The following is a 22,629-nucleotide window of genomic DNA, read 5'->3' as shown; positions in this document are numbered from 1 at the left end:
TGGCTCCTCTTGCGTACTGCATGGTATTCAGTGGCCTGCGGTGAGATCTTTAAAAATCTATTGTCCGCTGTTCAACTCTCCTTAAACCAATACGAGCTCTACCTTACATTTGATTCCAGACATCAAAAGCAAGAGAGCAAGCGGGTTCAGACAAGGTCTCGCTGATGTGGATCAGCATCTGCACCTCGACTCCCTCTGCTGCTGATTCAAAGTGGCACTTTGCTGAGCTCATCCAGTCCTCCTGAGTGCATGTGTGATTAGCAGTCATCTTCTCATGAACATCAAATGTTTGAGTTGGTGGAGGGAAAACATCCCTGCCGAAGTGAGATGTTTTGCACGATACATTTGCATCCAGCTTCCTTCGGGTGTTCTAGGATCTCTGATCAAATAAGTTGAAGCCGGTGATCCTGAGCAAACAGCAAAAGTACACACGCTCTGTTTCATGACTACAGGTTCTATACAAGCCATGTTTTTTTAACATTGAACTTCAACAAAAACAGACACTTCTGATAAGAGCTATCATTTCCTATGATGGGAATCTTTTGCAGCAAGTACAGTGAAATTTATACTTCACATCACTTGCCAACCTAAGAATCAGTTTTAAAATAAAGTAGTGTGTAAATATAGAATTGTCATTTTAGAGTTTGTTGGCAGAGCTGGAGTTTAGTTTCCTCCTGTTTTTGCCGCCGACCTGACTTGTTTACTTCACCTCTCTTCCACTGACATTTACATTGCTTGCGTGACATTGCTGTATTTATATTGCTTCAGGTACAGTACATACACAATGAGCATCGTAGCGAGGATCTGACTGTCCTTGTAGTTTCTGTGCCCTTACTTTCCCTAGCAGTGGTTGTATGTTGCTGTGTGTGTGCCTTTTGTTTGTTTTGTTTTCTCAGGGCTGATAAGATGTCAGTACAGTTGATTTCCTCTCGTGTCTCGTGTCCTGATCGTGACCTGATCTTTCAAGTCTCTTCTCTCGAGTGTTCTTGAAGTTTCTGTATCAGACTCTTATTACACATTGTTTCGGGTTTTCATTTCCTTTGTCAGTGAGTTCCATGATTTCATTCCAACTATTGGGCTGTACACTTGTCTCAGGGTGGTTCTAGCTTGTGGTTGAAAGAAATTCCCTCCTCTTCGCTGCTCCTCTCGATCAGGAGTTAGATTTTAGTGGCTATTTTTCAAGCGCACTTTTGTTATTTATTTTGCTGCTGAAGCCAGCCTTGGGTCATAGGTGTTTCAATGGAGGCAAATGTTTCCCCCTGAGTGACTTTTGAAAAGGATCATTTGGGATGGCCTGGAATGGTTGACCGTTGCAAGCGCTCAAGAGTGATGGGTAGATGAGATATCATGAGATCGTATTACTGGGTTGATGAAACCGTGTCCTGATTTTCAGAGGCCACTAGATGGCGCTCTTGGTTTACAAATGATGTAAGGTCTCATTGAATTAGTTGTTGAAGTCCAAACCTTTTACAGCAGACAGTGCCATCTTGTGGCTGCTGGAAATCAGGACACTGTTTCATGAAACCTAGATACTGGTGCTCATCACTACTTTGACAGGGATGTCATTTGGTCTCTCAGCACAAGTGGCGCCTCATCATGGCCTGACCCTTTCGGCAGGCTTTAGGAGTTTTTTCAATCCATGACCCGGGGGTGGCTTTCAGTAAAGAAAGTATTGTCATACAAGATAGCATTAAACGGTGTAAAGTCACAAGCTAATGTTGCAGTTAAGCACTTGCATATTGGTTTACACAGAGCTGCACATTCAGGGACTTTTTAATCATTTCATCCCCAAATAAGAGAGCCTAACTCATAAGGATTGTAGTGCACATCTAAAAAGATGGTCAACGATTATGGAACCTCAGCATTCTTACCTGCCATGAAACACGAAGCAGAGGTTATATTGTGATTTGCTGGAGCGTGAGGGAGAAAATAAAGAGTGAGCTCTTGAACATGTATTGATTTGTGAGCCATAGCTCCATTTGACCGACAGAAGGTAGGAGTTTTGGACGTCTGTTAGCCGTCGGTGTCAGGGAGATGCAACTTTTCATTAAAACTTGTGAGTTTGAGTTTCCTCGGCTTAGTTAGTTTAGTCTGTTCCTGTCAGTGCTGTGATGCTGAAGCTCCAGCACAGCCGCTCAAAGAGCAGTGAACAGTCGCTTCTTATTTAGTCGAGGGAGTCAACTTTATAGGCCAAGTTTGTGGTCCTTTTAGACTCGATATAAACCCCATGGATGTCAAAAGGACAGGTTGCATTTAGACGTGCGAAAGTATACAACTTACTAGAGGGCTTTGTGGCATTACTCGCCGACTGATTCCGCTGGCGCTGCTCCACACAGTCCTGGCTCGACTCCCTGCACTGTCTAGTCATCAGAGAAGTTTAGCAATATTTCGGTCAGGTCAGTCTCCTGTTGGCTCCCAGGACAGTCCACCACCGTCTTTAGACTGGTTGCTATTTAAGATTATTTAACCCATTTTTTTCCGCAGGTTGACGGAATATTCATTCTTCTCAATGCCTGAATGAAGAAAAGTGCATGACAGTTGAAAAATCCAGATATCCATCATGTCAGATCTTCACAACTGTGCTGTGTTTCCATGGTAACTAGTCGACGCTGCTGGTACGCTTCAGAACAGAAAAAGAAAACATACAAGCCAGGAAAACAGATTCCGTACTGTGAGTCCGTTGTGATGCTGCTGCGGAGCAATCACAATCTATGTATAGCCATATACGCTCATATTAATTGCTGACTCAAAACAATCACTGACAACAAGACCATTGGTATCTCATTCCAACTCAATTTGTTGCACCGCCAAATCAGAATTAACAAGTGTGTTGCTGGTGTCCCTCAGGGAAGCATTGTTTACAGCTTGCCTTGCTGAATGTGAAACCTCCAAAGATACAGCTGCATTGTGGTCACATTTGTTACCGAGTGCAACAAAGCTTCTGTGATTCTTGGAATTGTTGTAGCATGAGTTGCAGGAAGTGTTTCGTTGTCCATTTCAGTTGTTCACGAGTTACTCAGACGTGTTGGAAGTCACAGTTTTTTTGCAAGTCCAGCAGCTGGCAATTACCTCATCCAAACTCTTTCCCTCAGGAGACATTATTTGGTGTTGCTTCGAGTCAAATGTTGGCAGGCGTTGTCTCTGGGGGTGCACCAGGACCAGAACCAGAAGAATTTGTCACCTTCAGGAGAAGCCGCTCCGCAGTCATTCTGCCAGTTTGCTCGACCTAAAATAGACTTAAGCTCGCACCTCCTGTGCATGTGCAGTTTGCCTTCTTCCCGACTTGCCTACGCATTTTCCACACTTTGAAGCTCCGTGGATGAGACAAGAAGAGTTGAGCGCCACTCCGCCGCGTTCATCCTGACCCATAATTGAATTTATGCCCAGCTTTGTGTGGAACAAGCTTTTGCCTGTGTATAAGAATGTCAGACAAATGTTGGATCAATAAGCTCCCCGGTGATACACTAATTGTGCTGACTGTAATGGTAACTCTCCTTATTACAGGTTATAAAGTGTGACTGGCGAGTGCACAATGGGCTGGAGCAGCACTGCTGTCAAAGGAGTAATTCGCCAGCCTCTTTATTATAGCTGGCGGAGCAGCGTGGTCATGACAAATATGAGGGTCAGGTTTCTCATTTTATGGACTCACACTTGAAGTTTGTCTTGTACATGAAACAATTAGGATTTCATGTTGAACATGGAACAGGAAATACTGGCCGACTGGTGCCGAGGCCATCACAAAGGCTGCTTTTGGGACATGAATATACATAATATGGCCAACCAAACTCTTTCATTTGTGACTTGTGATGATGAATTGTCACACTAATCCTCCTTTGGTATTGAACATCAGGAAGAGGAGCTGTGTTGAATGTGAAACGTATTCTGGAACAGTTGTGAGGTCGTGACCCAGGACCGTGTGGATTCCTCTGTTGCGCTGTTTTCACCCTTAGGTCACCAAACAGCAGAAAAAATAATTGCCAGTCAGTCACTTATTTAGAAACACAAAGATGGGAAATAAATTTTCAATTGTTGGATTAAAGCCAAACAACATCTTGTGTTCCATGCCTGGTATGACTTTATTCCAGAAGAAGTGAAAGCTTTGGTCACATTTCTGGTGCGGTATGTTGCTATAGCAGTTTTAAATTAATCTTAACCACATATTTGGATTTATTCTGAAAAAAAAAAACGCAAAAAAGAAAGCAGTGTTTTTGTCAGGTGTAGCTGGAATAGTCTTTAATAAGGATGCACTGAACTTTCGAATACAGAGAAAAAAAGGCAACATTCGCTACCAAAGCCAAATAGTGGCGTGTGATGCACTTCGGATATTCAGTATTACAGTGGTACCTCGGTTCTCGACCACAATCCGTTCCAGATGGCCGTTCGAGAAGCGATTTGTTCGAAATCCGAATGGTTTTTTTCCCCATTACAGTGAATGGAAAAAGAAATAATGCGTTCCAAGCCTTAAAATAGGCTTCTGTAGGAGTGAATGTAGAGTGTCTGCTGCAGGTGCGCTGTTCCTCTATGTGTTGTTTCCTAGATAAAAACCTGTTGCGCCACCAACATCTGGCAGTAAAACTGCTGCACTGTAGATGCACTGCCACAGCTGCACTCTGTTTTGGACACTAGATGGAAAAAAAACATTTAGCCTCGAGCAGGCCTGAGGTTAATGGGAAATAATGTGGATCTGTCAATTCAATCAAGCTCAAGCATTATGTACATGCCTTAGACGCTGAGGTTAACTCTTTCACCATTCAGCCGCATCCCTGTCTTTTAGTGTCTAAGACTACATTGACATGCAGCAGGTGCCCCGACTGCGCCAAATCACACATCAATAGAAAAAATGATACGGACGACTCTTCATTAAGCTGCTCATGCCACCACCCAAAATATGGCGGCCCTGCCTAGACCCCGTGGACTCTGGTCACAGGTCCTTCTGTTCCAGAGAAGAGACACACACACAGCACACAGGAAGTCAGTTTGCCAGTGGCTGTGCAGAACACAATATACATCACTTTATTGTATATGTTTCATCCAAAAATTAAATTTACTGAAATTAAATGTAGTTATGTGAGTTTGCTATCTGCCACCAAACATGCAACAGGTAGATAGGAAAGGGCCACGGCAGTAGAATGAGACTGTGTTAATGGTTTCCTGTCTCTTGCTCTGCCGGTGTCCTGGCTGCAGGCTTCTAACTGAGTCACACATTAGTCACCGTATCAAAGTGCCCTCTCTGTGTGGAAGGACATAGTCGCAGCGTGAAGGGACCAAAGAGAACACACAAGTGAGAGTGTAGCGTGTAAATATTGGCAAAAGTAGAAGGATATGAATGTGAAGAACGCAAAAGTCCCAAAATTGTGGAGCATATTCTACTGTGATTATGACAAAATGATCATCGTGATTATTTTGATTCATGTCATAATCACGATTATTCAACGACTTAATTTTGCTATCATTGTAAACAGAGCTCAGTGAGGACCACAGAAGTTCATTCTACGGAGAGAGCTGCCTGGGCCACTTTGCAAAGTCAGCATCCCCCACAATGTGACCCTGGCTTAGCAGTGGAAAGTGGCTGGATGGATGGACGATTTCACACCACTACAACCTAAAAATCAATAAACGTAATAGCACATTTGGGAAATGTGATACTGCGTAGTCAAATGTTAAATGGATTTAATGCGTTTGTCCAGTATTTCAGCATTGAATCTAAGTAGAAGATATTTCTGGAAAACATATTCATGCTTGGTCACCAGCAGGTTTCATTTCCCCGGCCATTTTCCTGCATGTTATCCTGGGAAACTGGCAGAGTGGGAGGAGGGGTGTTTATCAAGACGTCACTTGTCCCAGTGCTGGAGATGCTTATGTTGCTAGCTGGAGAACTATATTCTGTTAAATATTGTTGCATAATACTTTTGGCAACATTAAATTTGTGTCTTTTTACCTATGACTCAGAGGGATGTCATGCTTCAACATAATTCTTTGAGAACCAAGGCAGTTGTTTACGAACATCAGATGGTTAGACAGTGCTCTTGAAGTGTTAGTCTGTATTGATCTCAGCTCACTGAGGGGATCAGTTCAAAGGTGTGGTGTCCTGGATGAGAGGGGTTGTCCTGCTTAAACTTCTCAGTGTCCTCGAGACTTGCATATCTCCAAGCTATGAAGGAGGGCACCTTATCACCTATCCAGCTGTCCTTATGAACCACTGCACATCCCAGAGTACTGTAGTACTGTAACATCTCCTGCTAGATGTAGTTGGGGTCACTGTAAAAGATGCTCTGCAGTCATGAAATGGAAGTCAGGGTCATGTTTTTTCCATTTTTTTTTTTATGGAGCTCCATCCGTCCATCCTCATACGCTTATCCATTGTCGGATCGCGGGGGCAGCAGCTTCTGAAGGTTGTGCCAAACACCCTTCTCCCAGGCAACATCCACCAGGTCCAACTGGGGGATCCTGAGACGCTCCCAAGTCAGTGAAGAGATACTATCCCTCCACCTGGTCCTGGGTCGTCCCCTCTACCTCCTCCCAGCTGGCCGTGCCTGGAACACCTCCAAAGGGAGGTGTCCGGGGGCATCCTCATGATAACCACCTCAACTGATGCATAAAAGCAGCGGCTCTACCCCGAGTCTCTCCCGAGTGACAGACCTCTCACCCTCTCTCTAAAGGAGATGCATGCCACGGATCGGGGAAAGCTAATTTCTGTTGTATCCGGGATCCCGCTGTTTCTGTCATGACCACAGTTGAGGGTCCGACTGGTCGGTAAATAGAGGGTTTTGCCTTTTGGCTCAGCAGTTTATGAAGTTATGACATGTTTTTTTGTGACTTTGCTTTGAACTTTCTTGCTTTCTTGTGATCGATGAAGACAGGAGGTAATGCAGGATCATTTACCGTTTGGTCGCTCCCGTACTTTGTACTTCATCTATATAATTTATTTGATAAACGGCAGTTTGGGAAAATTGGGCAAGACGAATTGTTCCATTTGGTGTAAGAGTAATAGCTTGAAACAACGTGTTTGTCTTCTTAAATGCTGCCATCCAATTTATGAAGCGCAGACGATCTGTTCTGTGCCGCAGCTTGATCATCTTTCTCTCGGCATGATTTGCGACGCAAACTAACTTACATTTTCAGTTGATAGTTGTAGACGATTTTCCAGACAAAATAAGTTTTACCGCATTGATTTTAATCGGGGAATTGTCTCCCAACGTGAGACCAACCATCTCACTCATCACAAAACGCATAGAAAAAAATTCAAGTCATAAACCACACACAAAAAAGGCAATATCAATTTACACTACTAGAATTAATGTTGCAGTCATCTATACTAATTTTATCCAAACAATTGTTTCTCTTTTTCCTTCTGTGTTTGCTGAGTTGGTTGTGATACTGATAATCTATGTTTAACGCCCAATCTTCGGTGCCATAAACCAGTACCTCCCAGGATTTTGCAGACATTTTTTTGACTGTAGATGCCTGATTTTGCGGCAGATTAAAAAAACAAAAAACTTGCAGTGAAACATTTATGGTTGTGGAACACCATGACAGGAAATAAGGACCTTTTAAATTAGCTTTTAAAGTCAGTTTTAGCACAAAAATCTCCAGGATGCAATAGTTTTACCAAGATATGCTTTATTTGCAAAAAGCAATGAGTGTTTCAAGTGTAAATAACACACACACACAGACGAAATGAATAAATAACTGGACAGGCTTTATAAAAATGATGATAAAATAAGTCCATCTTTTTTTGATGATGTTCTGTGAGTGGTTTCCGCGCTGACAAGCGTGTAGTGAGCGCTTGCTGTTTCTCCTCACAAGGATGGAATTGTTGGCAGCGAGGAATAATTATAATATTTCCGAAGCAAAATGGTGAGACCTGAGTTGATTCTGAATCTGGCCTTGAACAAATCAATGCCATTATCAGCCAATCTCTGCAACCGGCTGTGGAAAACTAAGGGGTGTCAGAAAGAGCCGGGGTATCAATTGCTCTTCCCATGGCGTCTGTGTCAAACAGGAACTGCCGTTTGAAGAATGACCCAGAAGTCAGAACAATTGATCCGCAGACATCCTCTCTTCATCAATGTTGCCGGGGAACCTTTCCTGTCCACCACTGCGCTGTTTTGGTTGCTCAGCGGAAAAGAATTCAATTCAAACCATTACAGTACAATCACAGCGGGGCAGTCGTTTTGATGCTTTTATTGGATTTAAAATTGCGTCTTCAGAATAAGATCTGATGACACATTTTAGTGCTGTTGATAACTCAAACATATAGCCCATAAACAGTGGGCAGCTCATGTGTGAGACAAACGTGGTACCATGCTAGTGGTCCTCACAGGGAAATATAATTACGCTGTGACCATAAAGACGAGCAGAGATTAGTAACACAAACACTGAAGAGCTTTTGTGTGATCGCTATCTCACTGGTCACTGCTATATTTACCCGCTGCTTCGTGTGTATTGGTGAGGTGGATGCCGTTCTTTAATCCATTTGTATTTAAAGATTTGTGTGGATTTGAGCGCAGCTGTCTTGCTTGACGCTGGCCGGCCGAACTCCACATATCTTTGCTGCATTATAAACACAGACCTCCATTTTCACCCGGCGAGGTCACAGCCTTTACAAGAGAGGTCGGTGAGCCAGAGTGCCTGTCAAGGTAGGCTCACAAGTCATTTGCTGATTTTGCATAAAGCACATGACTCCCTAGCGTCAACACAGCGAACCTTGAGTTGACTCTTAGAGTCATCAAAGGAGTTTTATTAATGTATTTTTCTCACACTCGGCATCCTCAGGTGATTGAGACGCATCCTGCTCCGGGTTCTAATATGCACCGTCGCCATGGAGTTCTTCAGTCGGCTGATTATTTCCAGAATGTAAATGAATCCTGTTCCTTTGCACAGGAACAAAAAAAAAAAAGCTGCGTGGGGATATACATAAATGATTCACCGTGCTTAATATTCAGGAAGCTGCCTCTGGCCTCGTCCCTGCACAAGGCCGCATGGAATCGATTCAATGTGACAGATTCCCACTAAATATAGTTAGCATGATTTGTTTCAACTTAAATGCTCGACAACTTTCTAACTCTGTTTTGACAGAAACTTTTTTCTCAGTGTTTAGTGCTGACATGCACGTAACACTGCTGCCTCTGTTTATACCAAATAAATCTTTCAAAATAAAGGAGGTTGAATACGGGAAATTCTGTGTTTTTGTGTGTTTTGTGTTTGGCGTATATGCAGGTCTGTGAGGCTCTGGTTCCACAGGCTGTTGGCTTCTGCCCTCCTGACCTGCTCTGTGTTTCTGACATTCTGACAAATACACATGGAAAATATGAACTCCAGTGAAGGGGAAAGTGATAGGAGGCGCCAGAGTTCACCATACTGCATTTAAGTTACGGTTGACTTCATAAAATTGTGACAAAATGTGGGTTGTGAAGTTGTTACAAACCCCGACTCGTTTTGCATGACAGGACTGGAGAATGATGTGTAAGTGACAAGCGCACGCTACTGAACAGTAAACAGCTCAGCGGTGCAGTTTTTTTTTATAGTGTTGATGTGCGTAGTCAACTTAATGAACAATTTTAGGTCCGTCACACGCAGCAGGGCACCAGCTCGGCTGAGGAAAAAAAACACATTAGTCTGAGCAGATGTTAACTGGATAAAATTAAATAAAAATACGGGCTGTGGCTCATCGATCAGCTCATCTGTTGTTTTTGAGACAAGTTTTTGAACTTTTTAAATGCAGTTGTGCGGATGCTGTTCAGGGTTTTGATTGAGAAATTGTTGAACTGAAGATGCCATGGGAAAGTCTGCGCTTTCACCAGCCCTGTGAGGACCAGCTTGACAGCCGAGTCTGTATATGACCTGCAGACACTCGGTGAACAAAATATTACCATAGGGTGGGCTGCAGCTTTAGTCTCAACAGACGGTCGTGAATGGGGGAAAAAAAATGGTGGATCGGGATGGTTATTCAGAACAGCACCTGACGGTGTCTTTTCCCATTAATAACATTTCCTTTAAGTGTCAGTTTGTTATGAAATAAACACTGACGATCACATAACCTCCTCTGTGGAGTCAACAAGCATGCAACGTGATGACTGCGAGAAGTTGATTCCAGCCTGGCCTAACTTACTGAGCTCACCGAGTGAAGTGTTTTAAAACGGCTTCAACAGATTTCACGGTGCTGAATGTTGTTACGGCTACAGAATGTTAGCATCAACCAGTGGATGACACTGTTGTTTAGCCAAGAGCGATGGAAAAAAAAAAAAAGAAAAACTAGAATACTGTAGAGAAATATAATGAATATTTAAACATTTTTCTACTCGACTGTAGCAAATTCAAAAAGACAGTTGAGAACCCTCTGAGAATGTTTCAGTTTCTTCATGAAAACCGAAGTCAAACAGATTGGCTTATGATACTGCATTCCTGATGGAGCACATTTTTACCGTCACAACATCCAATATAGTAGGAGTAGGTGACGGAATGCAGTGACACCCTTTTATTTAGAGGACTCTAACTTAAACTCTCACAGAAGAGGCTTTTGTCAGGCCACACTTCCCATTTGTCTGGCCTTCCTAGCTGAGGGACTTCATATCTATATATATTATGAATGCGGTCCGTGGTGCAGTGGTGTGACGGTTGGCTGCCTGATGCTAGCATCAGCGACAAGTCCTTGGTCTACATTTGACAATGTTGGTGTTTGAGAATAAAAGCTGGTCACGAGTATTAAACTTGTGTGTTTGATCGGCTGCTCTGTTGAGCAGGAGACACGCTTGAGCTCAGCTTCCCAACTGTTTATCAGGGAACGGATATGACATTGTATCTTGCCGCCGTCATAATGTGGTAAAAAATGGATTCTGGGCAGAAATATCGATAAATATCGGAAGAAACAGCTACATATATATGGAAATCAGTATAACAGTGTTGAGTTAACCACCTCTTGGCTGGTGCCTTGCTTCATGCTGCGGAACTTGGGATGCCTAGATCAGTGCGGCACATGGCCGCCTGACTCTGTCATGTCATATTCTCTCTTTCTCAAGCTGAGTTACTGTGACAGGGTGCAGTGAGTGACAGGAGCATCCCTAAATCCCTGTGGCTGGACCACCCTGCTCTCACTGATGCTCAACTGTTCAGCAGAGTGAAACTATCCGAAACACTTTAATATATATATATATATATATATATATATATATATATATATATATATATATACATAGACTCCTGCACTCGCCCTTACATTGTGTTATTTTTATCTTATTTCACACTCACGAAGCCCAGCTCATTTAAAATTATTCCAATATAGTATGTTTTAATCAACTCAACGTTGAAGCTGTTTCTCAGCCCAACACTTTGGAGCTTCTCCTTTTCAATATAAATTGGATTTTAAGAGGTAATGAGAGTGTCATAATGAAGCCAATTGGCTTCATTATGTGTTGAGATTACTGTGCATCAATGAACATTTTCAATTATCTCCAATAATGAAACAAGACTTGTGCTTTTCAGTCACATATTTTGTTACATTTGTGAAGTAGCACATTATTTTTCCATCCACTTTTGTCAAATAAGTATGAAACCTTCCATTGTTTCAGACGTTTTGGGTGTTTTTCTATGTAATGTTTTGCAACCCTGTGATTGAGTTGAACATCTCTGTCCTAGAGGTTGACCATGTGTGTCTTTCTGGCAGAGATGGACGCCTTCCGCATCCTTCTCTACGTGCTCATCTTCCTGCTGAGCGCCTTCGGGAACCTGCTGATTATCATCGTGCTGATCATGAACAAGCGGATGCGCACCGTCACCAACTGCTTCCTGCTGTCGCTGGCGGTCAGCGACTTGATGATGGCCATCTTCTGCATGCCTTTCACGCTGGTCCCCAACATCCTGGAGGACTTCATCTTTGGGGCTGCCATGTGCAAGACGGTGACTTACTTCATGGGTGAGGAGAGACTTCAGCAAACTCTTTATTGCCGTGCCAAGCATTTTGCGGCATGTCTGGTGTTATTTACATTGAAGTGCAGCACTGTTTCACTGATTGCAGCATTCTTGAGTCATCGTGAACAACTCTGTCTCAGCTCTTTTGGAGAAAACTCCGCTCTGCTGGTGTATTCCAGCAGTTTAAAGTAGTGCTCAGACATTTCTTCACTGATCATGTGAAATGTATTGTGCTGGCGGTTTTTTACTGTCATCACTATATCACATTGCATTACATGTCCCTGTGATTCTTAACCATAGGGCCAATGCAAGCGCCCCGTAGAGGGCCGCTACAGGTTTTTTGTTTTATACCTCTAGGCTCTGGCACATTTAGTTTGAATACACTAGTTTTAATACCACATAAGGTGGCAGCAGTGTGTCATTGTATTGACTTGACAGCTGCAAATTTGTGATAGTTAGCGCCTATGGACAAGTTCTTGAAAAGAAAAAATAATAAAGAAAGTGAAGTCGCCCCAACAGTAAAAACTGTTCATGAAAGCACCTGTGGCGCAGATTAAAATGAATTAAAAAATTAATTAGAACATTTGATGGCGATTCTTTCATTTACACTTTTTTTGTTTATTTCTGAAAAAAAATATGATCCCTAGACATTGTTTTATAATATTAATTTTATTCAAAATTTGATTCATGATGTGCCGTCTTTTACAACATTCTCATTAGTTTGCATTATTATTTTAATTTTTTTCTTAAGTTAATTTGATGAACATGACTTGCTTCTGGTTCTGCTGCTGGCTGGAATTTTTATTTATTTAATATTTTTGCACTGATCACAGGCTTTCATATCATTTCTCAAGGTTTTGGTTTGTTTCATCTATGGTTATTGAACACAAATAGATTCTGTAATTCTGAAATCAGTAGTCACAGTAATGAATCAGTTCTATCCCTTGAATGGGCCCCGGAGCCATTTGTTCTGGAAAAGGTGGGGCCTGAGATCAAAAAGGTTAAAAACCCCTGACACATCCCATGCGTTACTCTCTTTTACAATCATTTTCCTATTGAATTGTGTAAAAATCCAAGGACCTCCCGTCCTGATGAATGGAGAAATGTAATGTGGTATGGGCAGTGCAAGCCAAGTGCTTTTGAGCGACATCAAGGGGCCGTGCCGCCATGTGTGGAACCAAGACACACACCTGTGTGTGATCACTGGCACCGGCGCTAAAGAGAGTGGGAGGATAAAGACAGTGAGAAGCCAAGAGTGACACCTGTTCCCTGCAGGATGGAGGTGGAATTCTCCAGCAGTTTCAGGGTCGAGAGACAGCCTGGATTTGGCCTCAGTCTGGAGCATGGAAGGGTGTCATAGTGATAGATGGTTGCTTCGGTGTCAGCTGAAACAAGCAGCACCAGACTGATCGACTGGTTACAATGTTCCGACACCTGATCCTCATCTGCCAAAAACACCAACAAACACCCAGTGGGACAGATAAGTGAAATATCCATACTCAGGTTTGGTTTCAGACGTTGCATGAGACAGTATGCACAAGTTTTATTTTCCATTGACGTTACCAGGAAAAGCTACACACCTTGAGAAAACTTTGTTTTATTTACATTTTTGTGTAAATATTACACCCTAAATATCAGCAGTGTGTTGCAACAGATGGATACTGCTGTTTTTTTGACAGTAAATTAGTGATGGACTGCTGAGGCTTCATGAAATGGTTATTATATATGACATTATTTTCAGAGCACAATGGATGGCGCTCTTGGTTTAAAAATGATTAATAGTAATGGTTAGTTAAATCGAAAGATTTTAGAGCAGAGAGTGACTTTTAGTGGGTTCTGAAAATAAGGACACTCTTTCATGAAGCCTCATCAGCAAGTCGCCACAGTAAATGGATCAAAGTGAACATGGCCAGTAGCCTTGCCTCAAGAAAATAATTTAAAGAACACCGACGCATTTTCCGTCCCTACCGTTTGTCAGATTCAGATCATGGCGACCTCTGGTGGCGAACACCCTTTTACTTTGCATCCAAAAAAGTCACATCAACATGAATTACTCAAACAGGACATTTTTCTGTTTTACTGTAGCTGCATTTATGAGGTGAGTCTTCAAAAAACTAGTTGAAAGACATGTTAAAAACTACAAACCAATAAGGTACATGGAATATGAACACCTTATGACCATATTTTTATTATGCCAGCAAAGCTTGAACGCTATTGCACATTGAATTTCTTTGTATAGATTTAAAAAATAATAATTTGGTTTGATAGAGCAGCACGCGTCACATTTGTCAGAGTGCAACTGGCATGTTCAGAGGATTTCAGTACAGACCGCTAGCACATTCCAAATCCCCCCAATTCTCCTTTGTGCCTCGTCAATATTATTGATCATTGCGTGGCAGATGGGGAGATGGCAATGAGGCTGTCAGCAAATTGCCAGTGAAAAATCCATAATCTGTGCCAGAAAATATGATTTTCTTGATGTGCGTGGCCTGGAAGAAGGTGACTAGCATCCGGGCGGGCTGAAAGAGTCACATCTGAGAGACTGGCGATGCGATGCCTCACCAGGCTGGAGTCAGTGTTACACGTGACTTCTGATTCAGCGGATCAGACAAGGCGACACTGGAAGCAGTGGCTGGTTGAAAAGACATATTGAATGTTGAGGCGGGCCATTTTCACACAGCCAGATATGTGTTGGAGCAACGATGGGAGTGGAACCAGCCCGCTGAATCTGCTTTTCAATTTCTGAGCTTTCAGACCTGAGACAGGGAGCAGATGAGGAGAATGGTTTAGACTGCGATTGGGGTAAAAAAGAAAGAAAGCACCATCTTGCCGAGGTGTGATGGCTGCGCCACGTTCCACTGCTCACTGTTAAACTCAATCAAAAGGCCCTGCAAAGACAAATCTGCCTGATGATGATGTCATCGTCTGTTGGATTTCACCAGGGGAGAAGCAACAGAGTGTGATGTGTGTGACCGGGATCGGTTCCGATCAACCGGTCCTATGTCAGATTGGACGTATTTCAAAATGGCCAACGCAAGGTTTACAGGTACTACTGTAGTGGTAGATGGCTGTGTGAAAGTGAGATGCTGGGATACTGTGCTGCTGTAACTGTCGTACACGTTGCCAGACATTGAATTAAAAAAAAAAAATCTGCTGGCCGTGGTCGTAAGTACAGGTGGATGCAAGTCGAGCAGGTCGTAAGTCGGACGTTACGTGTACATGGTATGCAGCCGGGTGAGTTTGAAGAGGCACGTTCAGTTCACAGAAATAATATGGGCCTTTGGACAACACTTCTGTGGTGGAATATCATAATTAATAAATAACAACTCAAGGAAGTTCACACAAAACAATCACGAATAAGACAGGAAGCCATTTACTTTATTACACTTACCAGGGATTGATAGTCCAGTGTTTGTCTGGGTACTATTTGAAAGCAAACTATTGCTATGTCGTCTGTCTCCTCACTAGAATTACTGCAGCCATGTGTGCATAATAAGGTTTGTACGTGCTTACATTAAAAACTGTCATGTCTGCACTTTATTGTCTGATCCTTTTTTTATTTTTCGCTCGTGCTTTTATTTTGTTACCTCCGGTTGCCTTTGTTTCCTGTTCCTGCTTTGTCTCCAGCTTCACTGGCAACACAGCTGGCATTAATCTCCTCATCAGTCCTCACTCCTTGGATATAAAAACCTGTGAACGACAGCCCTGTTTGCCAGATTGTTGCTTCTCGCTTCACCAAGGTAGAACTCTTCCAAGACTCCCACGTGTTCGCTTTCCTCCCTGATCTTTTCTAAATTCTCCTTGCGCGCTTGATTTCTATTTCAGCCGTATCCTGATTTTTCCTCCTTTTTCCTTCCGCTTATGTTTTTCCTTCCAATTCAGACCGCATGTGAGCTGTTTATCTAAGCCTCACTTTTAGTTATAGATGCGTCAGTTTACTCCTCGTGTGTGCGAGTGTGATTAGCCGCCGCCACCGAGCGCTTTCAGTTTAGTGCCACCACCACGTTGAGCTTAACTCCGGGTGTGTGTTTTCTGTCACTTATATAGTAGGTCGTTGATTCTTATCCGCATCTCTTGTTTTCCAGATTCACCCCGTTCCCTGTGTGTTGTTCCCGGTCCGCGTTTTGGCCTTAGTTTCTAGTCATTTGTCTGTCTGTATTTATTTGTTCCAGTGAATAAATCTTTGTAATTTAACCTGGTCTCCCGTGCCTTCTGCCGACCAACACTTCCTGCATTTGGGTCCATCATCCTGAAATATGATTAAAAACATGCTTTAAAGAGTCTAACTTTCCACAGTCTAGTTTGACAACTCATTGAGTGTGATAAATAAATTAACTTTCTCCTCCCAGAAATTCGAAATTATGTGTTAACGCCCTGAATTGCACACATTGCTACTTCTCTCCTGAAAAATGTCATGTTTGCATGCATTTTACTACAGATCTTAAGTAAATCGCTCCAGTGCAATATAATTCATGAAGGAAAATGTGAGTCTGTCAATATACATTGAGGGGTGTCAGCAGAGTAAAATGTTTAATCACAATAAATTGCATTAAAGATGCGTTAACTCGCGATTAATGTGAAATGAAAACTGAAAGGAAGGTGTTATGAGTAGCATAGTGGCCAATGATATTTATGTGATGCTGTTAGCATGTTACAGATCCTCTTCAGAGCCTCATGTTATTATAAAGAATGTCCTTGACAGCATCTGTTATTTTGGGTTGTTGGAACAATACAAAACAAATGTTTGCATGAGGAAAGCATCATGGTTCACTCTGGTGTTGAGAACATCTTCCTTTAAGCTACATTTATGGAAAATGGAATCTTCATCACATGGAAAATGTGTGATTCAGTTTCCATTAATAGCCAGTTAACTCAGCTTGAGTACGATTAATTGAGATTCAAGTTTTTAATCTTTCGTCTGCCCTGTATTACGTTCAGTTTCCTAGCCTTAGGGAAACGTCAACCTGTTTGAATTTACTTTCACTCTGAATAGCAATTTGTCCTAATGCAAATAGACTATCTCAACAAAATGTTATAGACTTAAGAGAGCGTCTTCTAGTGAAAGTTTGCTTGAATTTTGTCATCTATTTGTGTAAGTGATGGTGGTGTACAATTCCACAGGTTGTAGAAATGTTTAAACAATTGAAGCACCGTCGCAGTCATTTTGATATTGTTTTAAATAGTGGTTGTTTTTCTGGCTGTTAATCTAAAATATGGATTTGTGCTGTATATTGTAAAGTCAGGTTTAGTGAAAGCAAAAAGCGGCTAAAGAAAAATGCCATTCGATTTTAATCATATAATCCAAAACCTAGCCTTGTTCTGAGGTCATAAAACCTTTATGCTATTGATAGACCAGCTGTGTCTCCTGATAAAAATATCTTCTTCCGTAACAAGCCTTTGTTTGTCCCTAGACGAAGGCTCGTCACAATTGTTTATTCCCTGATTATTCACTTTGACGTCTCATCTGGCTAAGTAATAGATGACCTTTGTGTTGCTTCGTGAAAGCACTGTAAAATAACCTCCATTGATCAGGAAAGGTCACCATTGTCAAGATGGTTTTCATTGCCACAAATTTAAAAGCAATTTGTTTTGTTCCTTTGACTTTAAAATATAACATCTCTGTGCATAACAGCTCCAATTTCACAACAGCTGCTTTAAAACCGGCGGTGGAAGGTTGTAAATCAAACCCCTCCTCATGGCGATCGCCGGCTCTTCTATCAAACACACATGATCAATAGCCGGGATTATTGTGATGATACTAGGCCATTGATTTTAGCACAAACTCATCTAGCCTTTGCAAATTCATCTGTTGGCCCGAGCCCATTAGAGATGTAATCCACCATCCCTCCATTTCGCCGGTGGACCGCCGAGCCGTTCATTCCTCTGCAGCTCGATAATCATGTAAGTCACTGCTCTCTTGCTCCTCCGGCAGCGGTGGGGAGATTTATGCTGCAATATTGGGGCTGTTTGTGTGCAGATTTTAATCATATTTATGGTTATTTGCGCATGGTTCTATTGCCAGTCTTGTTGCATCTGTCAGCATTCGGGGGTGTCCACAGAAGGGAGTGAATCACACATCCTGGACGGTTCAACACACTTGTCTTGATTTGTTCTTCTTCAATGGCTTGTCTCTGTTTCCGTCACGAGTTTCCAATAGCACTAATATCTTGACTTTGTCAAACAGAAAGGGGAGATGTTGTCAAAGCCCTTTAGGGTCCTGCCGCCTGAATGTGTTCAGAAAACATTGTCAGCCTGTTGAACTAAACCCCCATGGGCAACAGAAAGCCTGCTATTTAAATATATGGCCCATTATGCTGTCATGATGCATAGGTGTGTTCCAGTTATGACCCCATGTTACCTCAGCGATGTGTCAGCCAATCCTCACTTCCCCAGGAGCGCAATCCAAGATCCCTGAATGTGAACAGGAAGTAGAAGTTTTTAAGCAATGAAACACAATAACAAACAAACACAAGCAAATCTGCATTTCCACTTCATCCTGAATGTTTTCTAGTCATCAGAGCGTGTATTTATCAAGAAGTTGCTTGAATATAGATAAGGCACACATGAAAGTAGGTTTCGTGGACGTCACTATCGATGACCAGTACAGTGGTACCTCGGTTTGCGGCGTTCAAACAAAATTTTTGTTTTTTTTGCTTCTGATTTTGAACGAAAATCCAGAACTCGAACGCCCCCGAAAAAAGATGGAAAAAAATAACGTGCCTGGACGATCAACTGACCCACAACGCGCTTTGTTATTGTGTATAACGCAGCCTCTGTATGCAGACGTGTCCCGTTACCTACATTTACTGACTGTTTTTTCTTCATATTGAGGTGTAAAACCTTTCCTGTCTCCACACTGGACCGTGGTAGAGTGTCACTGGGCAGGTGCTCGCTCTCCACACCTCTGAGGCTGGAGCGCTCACTCCAGGGTTTGATGTCCTGGAGCTGGGACAGGGATGAGGCGAGTCTGGGACAGAGCGTTACTTGGTTGATGACTTTGTCACAGCCAAACTGCACAGAAGCGCACATTCAGAGCTGGACACGCACCGGGCACCTCTTCACTTCTGGAGAGACGTCACTCACTCGGCAACCCCTCCCACATGCAGCGGCCACACACATAGAGGAACAGCGCACCTGCAGCAGACACTCTACATTCACTCCTACAAAAGACTATTTTAAGGCTTGGGATGCAGTATTTCTTCTTCCATTCATTGTAATGGGAAAAATTGATTCGGATTTCGAACAATTCGCTTCTCGAACGGCTGTCTGGAACGAATTGTGGTCGAGAACCGAGGTACCACTGTACTCTGCTTTGACATCATTCCCAGCCGCAACTCAACTTTTTGGACGGTAAATGGAACTTCATTTCACTTTTGCCACATCGTCTCTCATTAACACCTGTGTTCTGTGTTAACAGAAACAATCATTACTGAGACTGAAGGGCGTATGTGATGTTTTTGTGAGCCCTGAGCTTACATGAGCTCCACATGAGCATTGTTGCCTGCTTTATTTGCTTTATTTATGTTACTGGAAAGTGTGTCACATGACTGTGTGTGAGCGAGGCCCCGAGTGTTTATGCTATCTTTAGTTATCCACCCAGCCTACATCCCTGGAGAAGCTATACTGAACAAGTGTGTGCTTGGTCAAAATTAGCAGGGAGTGCTAACCGTATTAGACTGCCTATTCTTCCCACTATATTCTTCCTCCCTCTGGTTTAAAAATACAATTTTCCTTAGAATGTTAGAGATGTAAATTCAAAGGGGGCAGACCTGCTGCACAGACAAGTGACAACTCCACGTGCTGTCTAAGAGTTGAGTCTAAGTTGACAACACCTTGGTTAACGTTTCACTTGCTCCTGAACACATAACATTATGACAGTATTAAACAGAAAACAGGCATTATGTTTGGCAGGTACGTTTATGGTAAATTGATTCCGCGGCTAGGTATAGCCTTCAACTCCGGGCTCTAGACTTCGCCTCAGATTCTTGTGGAGCGCTCCCAGTGGGGGGGCTGTTTACCCCTCATGTCACTGTCCTCACCGTGACTGAAACACACGGCCGTTTGTGGGGCTCTAAATAGCAATTGACGCAAGGTAGCATGAAAAGAGCATCATCTTGTGGATTCCCTATACACACCTCAGTCTTTCGTTAATGTCACACATTTCCCACAGTGTCAGGATGTGCTGCGGAAGGCAGAACATGTGCTCCAATTGAAAACCTGCAACGCGGAAGGCTGCCATCGGCGTCAGTGTAAGATGCGAAAGTCCACTTCCCTGACATCAATATAGTGCAGCGTGAGGATGGGTAGGTTGGATGTGTGACGTAAGTGGGTTGTGTCACAATGAAAGCAGAGCGTGCGGACGGCTGTAATACTAAATAAACAATTAAATAAATCCACAAATATTGTGTTTTTCCAAGTCAAAGTTGCAATCTTTGTGTCTGGCTGCCATCGGCGTCAGTGTAGGATGCGAAAGTCCACTTCCCTGACATCAATATAGTGCAGCATGAGCATGAGGATGGGTAGGTTGTGGATGTGTGACGTTAGTGGGTTGTGTCACAATGAAAGCAGAGCGTGCGGACGGCTGTAATACTAAATAAACAATTAAATAAATCCACAAATATTGTGTTTTTCCAAGTCAAAGTTGCAATCTTTGTGTCTGAATCGAAGCTCTGTATGTTTCGAAACAGTCCACCTCAGAACCGCTGCCTTCTCAGACAGAATTGAACTCATTCAGCGTTACGAAGAAGCAAGGCATTCACAGACTCACCTGGAGTGAATTTATTATTCTTTTTTTTTTTTCCTCGCTGAGAGACCCTCCTATTCTTAGGCAGGGACTAGTTATCAAGCAGCCCTGCTGTGAAGCTGCGCTCACTTCTGGCTTAATGAACAAGAAAAGGGATTAGGGCTTTTTCATCTGGAGAAGAGAGGAAGATAAAGCGCAGGGGGAAAGTGCGAGCATTTCGTCGGTAATTATCTTGACAGCGACTCGTCTGGATTCGCAGAACTCTGCTCTCATCAAACATTAGCCTCTCAATACTTCCATGCTCTTTCATCAGGAGCAGACTTTCACAAGCACTAACCGACTCGCCGGAGACAAGAGAGAAACACTCAAATATGCGCTGAAAACCTCCGCGTCAGCAGCTCTTTTGGAAACCAGGGCCATAAATAAACTGCAAAAACAGTTCATAACTCTTCTCTACTGGTGAACAAATGATGTTCTGGAGCAGGCTTTAATTACCTGAATGGGGTGAAATAGATTAACTGGCACACAGCTGCAGAGCTGCTCCTGCCGTTTTATGGCAGGATTCTTGGAATAAATATTCAAAAACAAAATTGTGTTTTCTTTTTTCGAGCTTCAATGGGAGACACTCAAATGAATCTCAAAGGATGTCGGTCCACATTCACTTATGTTCGAGTAACTGCCCAACATTGTCCTTGACGTGACTGGAAAGCAATCTCATTTCTGTCCCTTTGTTATCAGGGTTTTCCTCTTATAGTTTCCTATAGTGTGTGTATGTCAAATCATATGGGTAAATACAACGACAGTCCTGTCAGTGAAATGTGGGGCAATAAATATTAATAAAAAAATTTCAAAGCTGAACAACCCCGACCCATCTAAAAATATTCCTGGTGTGCTGAAAGGGGACACCTGGGCTCATTTGGGAATTGTTGGAAAGCAAGGTCTTGATAAGAGACGTGCTAGAGAAGGTATGTTGCTGAATAATCTAACCACATCAGCCGTTTCCATCAGAGGAAGCTAACTCCAGCAATTGCGACTGTAGCAGCAGGACCGGAATAAACAAAAGTAGGTCTTTTAATACATTTTACATTTAATGTGCTCAGACTTTCTTCGTTTTTGTGATGTTTGCCACATCCAAGATGTGACTTTTCTTGAACTCGAAGGCATTTCGAGAGGCCGTTACAAGGATGCAGACTAACTTGTGTGTGTGCCTTGTATAGCTATACTTGTGGGTACCAACTTTTGGAAACACGCCAGCTTATGGGGACCTTTTGTCAGACCCCAAAAGGTCAGGTTTAGTTAGTTTAGTCCAACGTTAGCCGTTTGTTTTGGATGGTTGGGTTTAGGGTGAGAGGCTGGGGAAAGGGTTATGGCAATGAGAAGTCCACACAAAGATAGTATGACAAACCTGAGCGTGTGTGTGATGAAGGAGGGAACAGTTACTGAATGATAAAGAAAGAAAGTTGGAATTGATCTGACCACTTGTTTTTCTCATTGATTAACAAAAAGTAGATTTTCAGTAACTGAAGAATTCAGGATGTAAACTGTTGTAATGAGTCCTGATGCATTGTGATATTGAATTGGATCACGTCGGGTACGTAATGGAATCGTGAGACCACTGGAGATTCACAGCCCAAATCTCACATGAGTAATGAAACACAGCATACAGTCAAACCAATGAATCAACCTCCACGATTCAAGGATCGTGTCGGCCGATGGAAAAATGAGAAGAAAAAAAAACTTTGCATGATAGAGTCATACTGGAAATGCTCCACAGGTGACCATTTCTCATTGATCCCAAAATTCCATGTAAATTTATGGTCAACTTTTTGAGTCATGCTGGTGACTATCAAACAAACAAACCAATGCACAAACAAACCAATGCACATACATATCCACCACCTCATCTCAGTGAGTCCTTCCGTTGCCTTTATTTAATCCTAGCTTAGAAGAAACAGCTTTCTGATTTAATCATTATTTAA

The 22,629-nt window shown here is 42.6% G+C and overlaps 1 protein-coding gene across 2 annotated transcripts in view; it reads left to right on the top strand.

Annotated features, from left to right (window-relative positions):
• Positions 1-22,629, top strand: part of cckbra (cholecystokinin B receptor a) — a 53,901-nt gene that overhangs the window by 3,742 nt on the left and 27,530 nt on the right. Inside the window, exon 2 of one of the 2 annotated variants that reach the window (XM_053874821.1) lies at positions 11,663-11,911. In XM_053874821.1, the coding sequence (XP_053730796.1) occupies positions 11,663-11,911 (249 nt within the window). Of the gene's footprint in view, positions 1-11,662; positions 11,912-12,613; positions 15,648-22,629 lie in introns of those variants that run through there. The other variant, XM_053874830.1, reaches the window with a different exon arrangement.

Source organism: Synchiropus splendidus, chromosome 1 (genome assembly GCF_027744825.2).
Source record: "Synchiropus splendidus isolate RoL2022-P1 chromosome 1, RoL_Sspl_1.0, whole genome shotgun sequence".
In the NCBI taxonomy this organism is placed as follows: Eukaryota; Metazoa; Chordata; class Actinopteri; order Syngnathiformes; family Callionymidae; genus Synchiropus; species Synchiropus splendidus.
The sequence above is the reverse complement of the archived record's forward strand: the minus strand, read 5'-3'. Positions and strand labels throughout refer to the sequence as shown.